The 12,573-nt window shown below is 41.0% G+C and overlaps 1 protein-coding gene across 1 annotated transcript in view; it reads right to left on the bottom strand.

Moving 5' to 3' along the window:
* pitpnc1a (phosphatidylinositol transfer protein cytoplasmic 1a) overlaps positions 1-12,573 on the bottom strand; it is a 176,252-nt gene that overhangs the window by 39,063 nt on the left and 124,616 nt on the right. Inside the window, exons 3-4 of the mRNA XM_061974311.2 lie at positions 12,221-12,309; positions 5,288-5,295 (exon numbers count right to left, since the gene is read on the bottom strand). Coding sequence (XP_061830295.1) covers positions 5,288-5,295; positions 12,221-12,309 — 97 coding nt within the window. The remainder of the gene's footprint in view (positions 1-5,287; positions 5,296-12,220; positions 12,310-12,573) is intronic.

The following is a 12,573-nucleotide window of genomic DNA, read 5'->3' as shown; positions in this document are numbered from 1 at the left end:
CTGCCGATATTATCGGCCTATAAATGCTTTAAAATATCGGTATCGGTATCGGTTTCAAAAAGTAAAATGTATGACTTTTTAAAACGCCGCTGTGTACACGGACGTAGGGAGAAGTACAGAGCGCCTATAAACCTTAAAGGCACTGCCTTAGCATGCCGGCCCAATCACATAATATCTACGGATTTTCACACACACAAGTGAATGCAATTCATACTTGGTCAACAGCCATACAGGTCACACTGAGGGTGGCCGTATGAACAAGTTCAACACTGTTACAATTGTGCGCCACACTGTGAACCCACACCAAACAGATTGACAAACACATTTCGGGAGAACATCCGCACCGTAACACAACATAAACACAACAGAACAAATACCCAGAAGCCCTTGTAGCACTACTTCTGGGACGCTACAATATACACCCCCTGCACCCAGCTTTTAAAACGTGTAGCCCATCCTCCTTATATTCAGGCTAAAAAATATATGATTCTGGATTATCATTTGTCCCAAAGTAGTTGTTGGCTCTCACAGAAAGTCACATAGTAGATGCGCTCTCTGAAATCAACGCGCCAAGCAAAAGTTCAGCAATGCTTAAAATGAGCAAATTACTGTAAATAATACATGGTATTATGAAAGTGTCTGTTACTACATTACATAATGACTCACAGCATGTATATAAAACGTTGTTGGATGCTTTGAAGGTTTTTTTAGAGGGCTTTATAGGCCGAATAGATCAAATCCCCATTACTTGCATTGTTAGCTGCCTCCTGCTAACATTTTTTTTCTCCAGTTCCCTGTTAAGAGCTATAGGAAGAATTCAGCTTTTACAGAGATAAAAACACTATATATTGAGTTGACACTGTTAGCATACCGTCGTGGTCAAAAGTGTACATACACTTGTAAAGAACATAATGTCATGGCTGTCTTGAGTTTCCAATCATTTCTACAACTCTTATTTTTTTGTGATAGAGTGATTGGAGCACATACTTGTCTGACATCACATGGACAAAGATAAGACCTTCTGGAGGAAAGTTCTGTGGTCAGATGAAACAACAATTGAGCTGTTTGGCCACAATACCCAGGAGAAAAGGTGAGGCCTTTAATCCCAGGAACACCATACCTACCGTCAAGCATGGTGGTGATAGTATTATGCTCTGGGCCTGTTTTGCTGCCAGTGGAACTGGTGCTTTACAGAGAGTAAATGGGACAATGAAAAAGGAGGTTTACCTCCAAATTATTCAGGACAACCTAAATTCATCAGCCTTGGAGGTTGGGTCTTGGGCGCTAGAGATGCGCGGTTTGCGGGCACAACCGCGGAGTCCGCGGATTATCCGCGGATCGGGCGGATGAAATTAAAAAAAATTAGATTTTAAATAGATTCAGGCGGGTGGCAGTTAAACCAATTGGGAAATATATATACATAGTTAAATGTTGTTACCCACATACGAAAAACGAGCAGGCACCTGCAGCATATGCCACAACAGAAGAAAAAAAAAGAAAAGAGATGGACACTTTTACGGAGCGGAGAAGGGACGCCTCGCCGGGGTCCGGGACCGAGGCCCCTTCCCCCGAGAGGGCCCCACCTGGAGCCGTAGCTGAGGCGATCCGCGAGAAGGGCCCGACGCACGTCCAGGGTCACTACCGCGCCCACCGCACCGACACCCCGCCTCGTCCGCCTTCGCCGCGGCCGGCGTCACGCGCAGCAGGTAAGCAGCTTACCTGCCCGCCACCCCCGTGGCCGGGGGCTCGTAACAGGGGTCACTCCGCGCGCTCCACCCGCGCAGCTTACCTGCCCGCCACCCCTGTTGCCGGGGGCGCGTAACAGGGGTCACTCCGCGCGCAGTGCGCTCACGAAAGGGGTGGGGCTCACCCTGGTTGATATAGAGAGCAGGACGGTGGCCATGGAAGTCGGAACCCGCTAAGGAGTGTGTAACAACCCACCTGCCGAATCAACTAGCCCTGAAAATGGATGGCTCTGGAGCGTTGGGCCCATACCCGGCCGTCGCCGGCAGCGAGACGCGCTTGGAGGTGCGCTCAGCGCGGCTCCCATATGATTGCGCACTGGTGTGCGTCTGGGTCGTGACAGCGTGGCACGCGAAAGTCTGTGCTGCATTGGATCAGTCTCCTTTCTTTAACAGGCAAAAGCTTTATAACCTCACCATACCTGCCAACTTTTGAAATCAGAAAAACCTAGTAGCCAGGGTCCAAGGGCCACAGGCCCCGGTAGGTCCAGGACAAAGTCCTGGTGGAGGGTTCAGGGCTTCGCCCCCCGACGCAAAATGATTATTAGCATTCAGACAGGTTAAAATGTTGCTAAAACCATCACTTTTCTATCAGTCACAGTGACTTTTCAAAACAAAAATATTACAGCAAAAATCATATGGGTTGATTGACATGTTTATTCTGTAAGCTAACTTCAATAGTTTGAAATTATTTTGACAGTTAATGCCAGTTATCCTGTCAACCTTTCACAAGACTTCAATTTGTTAATTGAAAGTATAAACAGTATAAACACTTTTTACAGTAAACAAATGGTAAAACAGTACTAAACAATTCCATTAAAAAAATAATTGGTGTCATTATTAACTTTCTGTCCAAGCTTGTATAATCTACTGCCTTGTTCAATTGTAAAAAATATTCTGTGCCTAAAATTCACATTTCTATCACAATTATCATACTGTAAACATGGTAAGCTAACTTCATTAAAATTAATAGTCCTGTCAATAGCATGGAATTACAATTCAAATGTAGTTTTTTTGTAAGCCTTTCAAAAGAATTCAAAATATGAAAAATTAATGAAAATTAATTGAAGCCATCAGACACTTGAAAAGTGGCACATCACATCTCTAATGTAATCATTTGAACTTTTCAACAGAAATAGCACTGCAAAAATATTAAGGACATACTTCTGTATTTTGGTAGTTATGCTGTCAACATTTAACAAGATTTCTTCAACTTGGACTTGAAAGTATAAACACTTTTAACAGTATGTCGTGCTGTGAAATACAGCCGACAGGATTGCGCACCAAACACGAAGCAAGGCCAAAGCTCATGCGGTGCAGGAGAACAAAGGACTTCTTTCATTTAAGGTTTGTGATAAACCATCAAACTCATTCGTTAAAAGGACTCTATAGTAATATAAAGCGAATTTTTCTGGACATTATCATGCAAGAAAAGTTTATTTTTGGGACCGCGATCACCGCGTAATGATTTTTAAAGGTTGCATTACAAACATGTAACTGTCCCATGTGATCAGCCAGTGCGATTGGAAGTCCATGCTCAATTATTGCCTCCGTAAATAAAACTTCGGCATTTATCACATCCAAAGAATCTGTTTGGGCGACGAAAAACGTTGAAAGTTTTCCATTTGTATCGCTAGCAACGGCATTAGACTTGTGTTTTTTTGTCCCAAAGTGGTCTTTTACATCGCTAATTCCTCCGTGTCCGATCGAAAAATCTTGTCTGCACAAGGTGCAATTCGCGTAGTTTTCACCCTTTTTTTTTTTAATTAATGAAAAACCGTATTTTTTATCACTGCACCCGTAACCCGGAATAGGTTGATGAAAACCGTACGAATTACGGGAAAACCGGAGTAGTTGGCAGGTGCCTCACTAATGCCTTGCATCGTCTATATTAGATATATAACAACGGGCGGGTGCGGGCGGATGGCGGGCGGGTGCAGTTCTGATCAAACGTTACATCGGGTGGATGGCGGATGGTTGACGACTTTCTGATGCGGTTGCGGATGAAATATTTGCCTATCCGCGCATCTCTATTGGGCGCAGTTGGGTGTTCCAACAGGACAATGACCCCAAACACATGTCAAAAATGATAAAGGAATGGCTAAATCAGGCTAGAATGAAGGTTTTAGAATGGCCTTCCCAAAGTCCTGACTTAAACGTGTGGACAATGCTCAAGAAACAAGTCCATGTTTAAAGAACCAACACATTTAGCTGAAATGCACCAATTTTGTCAAGAGGAGTGGTCAAAAATTTCAAGCAGAAGCTTGTGGATGGCTACCAAAAGCACCTTATTGCAGTGAAACTTGGGGACTTTGGGAAGGCCATTCTAAAACCTTAATTCTAGCCTGATTTAGCCATTCCTTTACCACTATTGACGTGTGTTTGGGGTCATTGTCCTGTTGGAACACCAAACTGGGCCCAAGACCCAACCCCCCGGCTGATGAATTTAGTGTGAATTGTCCTGAAGAATTTGGAGGTAATCCTCCTTTATCATTGTCCCATTAGCTCTCTGTAAAGCACCAGTTCCATTGGCAGCAAAACAGGCCCAGAGCATAATACTACCACCACCATGCTTGACGGTAGGTAGGTGTTTCTGGACTCTCACAATATTATGTCAGACCCACTCGACATCCATTGCTTTCGGTCTCCCCTAGAGGGGCACGGGGGTTACCCACATATGCGGTCCTCTCCAAGGTTTCTCATAGTCATTCACATCAACGTCCCACTGGGGTGAGTTTTTCCTTGCCCTTATGTGGGCTTTGTACCGAGGATGTCGTTGTGGCTTGTGCAGCCCTTTGAGACACTTGTGATTTAGGGCTATATAAATAAACATTGATTGATTGATTGATACTACCACCACCATGCTTGACGGTAGGCATGGTGTTCCTGGGATTAAAGGCCTCACTTTTTCTCCTCCAAACATATTGCTGGGTATCGTGACCAAACAGCTAAATTTTTGTTTCATCTGACCACAGAACTTTCCTCCAGAAGGTCTTATCTTTGTCCATGTGATGTCAGATGAAACAAACTTAAACGTGTGGACAATGCTGAAGAAACAAGTCCATGTCAGAAAACCAACAAATTTAGCTGAACTGCACCAATTTTGTCAAGAGGAGTGGTCAAAAATTCAAGCAGAAGCTTGTGGATGGCTACCAAAAGTGCCTTATTGCAGTGAAACTTGCCAAGGGACATGTAAGCAAATATTAACATTGCTGTATGTATACTTTTGACCCAGCATTTTCAGAAGACCCATAATAAATTCATAAAAGAACCAAACTTCATGAATGTTTTTTGTGACCAACAAGTATGTGCTCCAATCACTCTATCACAAAAAAATAAGAGTTGTAGAAATGATTGGAAACTCAAGACAGCCATGACATTATGTTCTTTACAAGTGTATGTACACTTTTGACCACGACTGTAGTGGGTATCTATACAAATGCAAAGACAGAAAGTTGCATACTTTATTAGATCGGTGTGTCCAATTCACTGCCATGTCTACTTCTATTAATACAACTGTGTGTAGACAAAAGGAAAGTGCTCACCGTGTACTCTGATCAAATTCCCAGCAGCGGTCGGATGGACATAATGGATAGAATGTGTGAAGGAGAAGAGAACAAAGCATTAAAAAAAAATGTGAGTGATGAGGAAAAAAATATCATTTAGAGCTGCAATAACACCTCAGTTCCACCTGCATGCACACGGAATGAGTCAACAATGAGAAGTGCACATCACATCAGTGTGCAGCCATGTAACGGCCATGTTCCACGTAATGAAAGTTCACCTTTTGGAGGTGTGCCTAGTGAAGTATAAAAGGGTTTTAGAACCTTCAAGCATACTAATAAAGCAACCACACCTAAGGCCTGTTAGACCAGTGGTTCCCAACCACCAGTCCGGGGACCGGTACCGGTCCATGACGCATTTGCTACCGAGCCGCACAGAAACATTTTCTCCCACTAACTTTGGCCTGTCCCCCTAAACCAGGGGTCGGCAACCCGCGGCTCTAGAGCCGCATGCGGCTCTTTAGCGCCGCCCTAGTGGCTCTCTGGAGCTTTTTCAAAAAATGAGGGGGAAAAAATATATTTTTTGTTTTAATATGGTTTCTGTAGGAGGACAAACGTGACACAAACCTCCCTAATTGTTACAAAGCACACTGTTTATATTAAACATGCGTCACTGATTTAGAGTATTTGGCAAGCGCCGTTTTGTCCTACTAATTATGGCGGTCCTTGAACTCACCGTAGTTTGTTTACATGTATAACTTTCTCCGACTTTCTAGGACGTGTTTTATGCCACTTCTTTTTTCTGTCTCATTTTGTCCACCAAACTTTTAACGTTGTGCATGAATGCACAAAGGTGAGTTTTGTTGATGTTATTGACTTGTGTGGGGTGCTAATCAGACATATTTGGTCACTGCATGCATACTTGCCAACCTTGGGACCTCCGATTTCGGGAGGTGGGGGAGGGGCGTGGTTGGGGGCGTGGCTAAGAGGGGGAGGAGTATATTTACAGCTAGAATTCACCAAGTCAAGTATTTCATACATATACCGTATTTTCCGCACTATAAGGCGCACCTAAAAACCACAAATTTTCTCAAAAGCTGACAGTGCGCCTTATAACCCGGTGCGCTTTATATATGGATAAATATTAAGATTCATTTTCATAAAGTTTCGGTCTCGCAACTTCAGTAAACAGCCGCCATCTTTTTTCCCGGTAGAACAGGAAGCGCTTCTTCTTCTACGCAAGCAACCGCCAAGGTAAGCACCCGCCCCCATAGAACAGGAAGCGCTTCTTCTTCTACTGTAAGCAACCACCCGCCCGCGTAGAAGAAGAAAAAGCGCGCGGATATCACCGTACGTTTCATTTCCTTTGTGTGTTTACATCTGTAAAGACCACAAAATGGCTCCTACTAAGCGTCAGGGATCCGGTTCATGAAAAGACGCAATCTCTCCATCAGCACACGGATTACTATTTCACAGCAACTGATATTCCTGTGAACCGCACTGTGGATACAACGGGAGCACGTACGGTGAATATTCGCACCACAGGGAATGAGAAGTCATCCTTCACTGTGGTTCTAGCTTGCCATGCTAATGGCCAGAAACTTCCACCCATGGTGATATTCAAAAGGAAGACCTTGCCAAAAGAGACCTTTCCAGCCGGCGTCATCATAAAAGCTAACTCGAAGGGATGGATGAAGAAAAGATGAGCGAGTGGTTAAGGTAAGTTTAAGTTTACGCGAAGAGGCCGGGTGGCTTTTTTCACGCAGCTCTGTCCATGTTGATATACGTATGTTTGTGATTGCACATTTGCGTACATTTTGGGAGTGAACAGAGTTGTTAGAACGCTGGTTTTTAATATATTATTAAAGTTTGACTGACCTATCTGACTGTTTTTTTGACATTCCTTTAGCGCAGTTAGATGCGGCTTACAACACGGGGCGGCTTATAGGTGGACAAAGTTTTGAAATATGCCGTTCATTGAAGGCGCGGCTTATAACCCAGGGCGCCTTATGGTGCGGAAAATACGGTATATATATAAGAAATACTTGACTTTCAGTGAATTCTAGCTATAAATATATATTTCTTTTATTGTGTAAATATATATATATAATTATATATATATATATATATATATATAATTATATATATATATATATATATAATTTTATATATATATATATATATGTATATAATTATATATATATATATATAAAATAAATACTTGAATTTCAGTGTTCATTTATTTACACATATACTTGTTGAGTTAAGGGTTGAGTTGTCCATCCTTGTTCTATTCTCTGTCACTATTTTTCTAACCATGCTGAACACCCTCTCTGATGATGCATTGCTGTGTGGCACGCACAAAAGTGCTTTCATCAAATGCACCAGATGGCAGCATTGTCCTGTTTAAAGTGTCACAACATTGCTGTTTACGGCAGACCAAAACGTGACTGCTGTTGTTGTGTGTTGTTGCCGCGCTGGGAGGACGTTAATGAAACTGCCTAACAATAAACCCACATAAGGAACCAAGAACTCGCCCTCGATCATTCTACAGTTATAACGTCATTGGGCAGGCACACCGTTTATATTGTGGCGGACTCAGGTCCATGCGGAATTTCGGGAGATAATTTGTCCCGGGAGGTTTTCGGGAGAGGCGCTGAATTTCGGGAGTCTCCCGGAAAATCCGGGAGAGTTGGCAAGTATGACTGCATGACTGCAAGCTAATCGATGCTAACATGCTATTTAGGCTAGCTATATGTACATATTGCATCATTATGCCTCATTTGTAGCTATATTTGAGGTAATTTAGTTTCTTTTAAGTCCTTAATTCAATTTATATCTCATGACACACTATCTCTATGTAATATGGCTTTTAATTTTTTGCGGCTCCAGACAGATTTGTTTTTTGTATTTTCGGTCCAATGTGGCTCTTTCAACATTTTGGGTTGCCGACCCCTGCACTAAACACACCAATGACTTGTTATTAGATGTATATTACAACTCCTGATAGGAAGTCGCCATTTGTTATAGTACATTAATGCACATTAATGAATATATAAAATGTCACCGTATTTTTCGGACTACAAGTCGCTCCGGAGTATAAGTCGCACCGGCCGAAAATGCATAATAAAGAAGGAAAAAACATATATAAGTCGCACTGGAGTATAAGTCGCATTTTTTGGGGAAATGTATTTGATAAAAGCCAACACCAAGAATAGACATTTGAAAGGCAATTTATTAACTTATTTTATAATTTTTTTTAAAAAAGGACCTTATCTTCACCATACCTGGTTGTCCAAATTAGGCATAATAATGTGTTAATTCCACGACTGTATATATCGGTATCGGTAATTAAAGAGTTGGACAATATCGGAATATCGGCAAAAAGCCATTATCGGACATCTCTAATGTTTAATACAAACAGTGTGCTTTATAAGAATTATGGAGGTTTGTGTCATGTTTGTCCTCCTACAGAAACCATATTAAAACAAACAATATATTTTTTCAACTCATCCATCGATCCTCCTACAGAAACCATATTAAAACAAACAATATATTTTTTTCCCCTCATCTTTTTCCAATTTTCATACATTTTTAAAAAAGCTCCAGAGAGCCACTAGGGCGGCGCTAAAGAGCCGCATGCGGCTCTAGAGCCGCGGGTTGCCGACCCCCGCCCTAGTTCATGACATCACATCTTTCCCCCTATAAAGAAATAATGTTAACTCAATAAAGTGTATTTCTTTTTTTAGCTTTAACTTTTCATTTTTTAGCGTTGTAACCACATTTGCAAACAACTTTTCTCTTCACAGAATTTTCTTTCAATAAAGAAATAAAGTGCAACAATGTCAAAGCATCATAACAAACAGTTATGTCAAATAGCAGCAGAAGTGCACTTTTTGGAGAGCTGTATTATTTTAAGTTTTGTGCCCAAGGGACTGATATTATTTAACACTGCCGTATTTTTCGGAGTATAAGTCGCACCGGAGTATAAGTTGCACCTGCCGAAAATGCATAATAAAGAAGAAAAAAAACATATATAAGTCGCACTGGAGTATAAGTCGCATTTTTTGGGGAAATGTATTTGATAAAAGCCAACACCAAGAATAGACATTTGAAAGACAATTTAAAATAAATAAAGAATAGTGAACAACAGGCTGAATAAGTGTACGTTATATGAGGCATAAATAACCAACTGGTATGTTAACGTAACATATTATGGTAAGAGTCATTCAAATAACTATAACATATAGAACATGCTATACGTTTACCAAACAATCTGTCACTCATAATCGCTAAATCCCATGAAATCTTATACGTCTAGTCTCTTACGTGAATGAGATAAATAATATTATTTGATATTTTACGGTAATGTGTTAATAATTTCACACATAAGTCGCTCCTGAGTATAAGTCGCACCCCCCGGCCAAACTATGAAAAAAACTGCGACTTATAGTCCGAAAAATACGGTATTATGCCAGGTTGTAGCCAAAGGCTAATTTCCATCTGCAGGGTCATTGTAAATAGCAGGGCTTCTTAATCTGTTTGACCTCAGGACCCAACTTTTCCACTACAGAAGGACTCTCCAATATTAACACTGAATTAGTAATCTCACTCTTGATTTTGATCATATTCAATCAAATTAGATATCTACCCTAATTACAGTTTAATACCTTGTAAAATTGTATAAAAGCAAGTGTTAATCACAAAGATTATATTAATTTAACAAATAAACTTTAGGCTTAGGTCAGGCTGATTAGAAAACATACATGTACACTAGGGATGTCCCGATCCAGGTTTTTGCACTTCCGATCCGATACCGATATTGTTTTTGCACTTCCGATCCGATACCGATACTGACCGATACCGATACTGACCGATACTGGCCTATCCGAGCATGTATTAAAGTTTAAAGTTATTTAGCCTACTTAGTTGTCAGAATCATGTTGAAAAGGGTTTTAGTACTCTTGATAACAACTAGCCAGCTGAATTAGGGGAGTTTGAATAATACACAATGGTTGGTAACAAGAAACTGACCTGTTTATTCAAGGATAAACACAAAATAGACAAAATTATACATGACAAACAGAAATGGCATCATTGAAACAAGGGCTGGGCGATATGGCCTTTTTTTAATATTGCGATATTTTAAGGCCATGTCACGGTACACCATATTTTTGTGGATATGTTTAGTCCATGTCACGATACACCATATATATGTGGATATTTTGCCTTAGCCTTGAATGAACACTTGATGCATATAATCACAGCAGTATGATGATTCTATGTGTCTACATTAAAACATTCTTCTTCATACTGCATTAATATATGCTACTTTTAAAATATGCAGAGAAGGAAATCACAACTAAAAAAATCACAAATTTTTTCATACGGTGTTGATGTGGAAATGTTTGCCTCGGCATTTTGATGGTGTGAGCGTGTGGCACCGAACGGAGATAAGCGTCTCGACAGACGTTACAATATTTGAACAATGATGACGAAAACTGTTTTCTCTGTCGTGTCCGTGTGTCGAAAATTGTTATGCGCTTATTTTTTTATTTGATTTTGTGCGTGTCATAGATTTGCCGTGCGCAATTGCACAGGCGCGCACCTTAGAGGGAGCGTTGCTAGCACGGCTGCGCTAGCATCACGGCTAACGTTAGCCATGCTGCTACCTCTCTGCTCGGGGAGGACGTATACGTATGTGACGTATGTCGTGACAGTATGTGACGTGTGTAAGAAGGTGCGCTCGCTGTCTGTGAGAGGGAGACACAGGAAAGAGTGAGAAGAGCCTGTCGTGTAATGCCAGCAGCTAAAAGCAACTGCGTGAGAATCCACAGACCTGTGGATGTGTTGAAGGTGTGCTGGAAAATGCGGAACGGAAATTAGGGAGCAGCAGAAAAGTGGAATGTATTATTTAGATAGGTGCGTTAGAAAACACGGACCGGAGTTTTTTTTAAAAACTGGATCTGGATCGGCATTTTCCCATGCCTTGCCGATACGCATTTTTTGGCAAATATCGGCGGCCGATCCGATCCAAATATCGGATCGGGACATCCCTAATGTACACACAATATGTATTATGTTGTGCTAAAACAAATACAATTAATTAGTAATAGGCGTGTTTCTTAACTAAACTGTCAATAAAATTAAAGTGCAAATGAAAATACAGCTGCACCATTTTAGTCATAATTTTTGCGCTTAAGAAATTTCTCTATGACATCAGCGCCAGACTTCTTCTGTTTGTTTTATATTGTCATAACAGTCATTTTCTATATCGCGCAGAGACAAACCCACGATATATCGAGTATGTTCGATATATCGCCCAGCCCTACGTCTGTCCACAACGGATTACGAGGTGTAAGACAAAACACTTTCGTGGTTATTGTACCGGTGAGTTTTCTGTGGCTTTCTATGGCTAGTACTGTTTTTGCAACTTGTGATTGGATCAAAGCGTGAGGCCAGCTAGAAGGCCTTACTGACAACAACTCGTGATCTGATTGGCTGTGGCAAATTGTCTATCAACTGTATGTCCCCGTTCACTTACAGTGCACATACGCCTGCATTGTTGATTCTGAAGGCCCCGGGCAGATTTGGTACAGCATGGCAACATAAACTAGCTGAATTCTCATTGGATACAAACTCTAACCTAAAAACAACAGCATTGGAAGGAGCATAAAGAAAATACTTTTATCTTTAATTATGATCATGATATCTGGTTATGTTAGGCCAGCAAAGAAGGCCTTGCTGGCCCTGACGGCACACCCAACTGGCATGAGCACCTTAAGTATAATCGTGTTCAAAATCACCATCAAAACAAGACATTGACACAATATGGACAGAAGCATTGGGACACCTCATGAAATACAGAAAGTGAAAATGCAAGAACACACAGAGTTCAGTATTGCATGTGTAAGGTCTGATTGATTGATGAATTCATTTTTAGTATCTACCACAATAGGAACTATTAAACAATACCTGTAATGGTGTACGGGTAATAGTTCCAAGCCTTCTCCGTCACATAGAAAATCTTCGGCACCACCGCTCTTGCCCAGCTTGGCAACTTGCTGTGAACCACAAAAAAATGCAAAGGGATTAGCTTTGTTGGGAGTTTGCAATACAAACTACATGATGGACTTTAAATGCTGATTAGTTGCAGATAATGTGTCCCGATACCAACATTTTGGTACCGGTACTGAAATAATTTCGATACTTTTCGGTACTTTTCGATCCTTTTCTAAATAAAGGGAAACACAAAAAATGTCATTATTGGCTTTATTTTAACAACAAAATCTTAGGGTACATTAAACATATGTTTATTATTGCAATTT

The sequence above is a fragment of the Nerophis lumbriciformis genome, linkage group LG22, assembly GCF_033978685.3.
Source record: "Nerophis lumbriciformis linkage group LG22, RoL_Nlum_v2.1, whole genome shotgun sequence".
Lineage (NCBI taxonomy): Eukaryota > Metazoa > Chordata > Actinopteri > Syngnathiformes > Syngnathidae > Nerophis > Nerophis lumbriciformis.
Note: the sequence above shows the minus strand (reverse complement) of the source record. Positions and strands in the feature narration are given on the sequence as shown.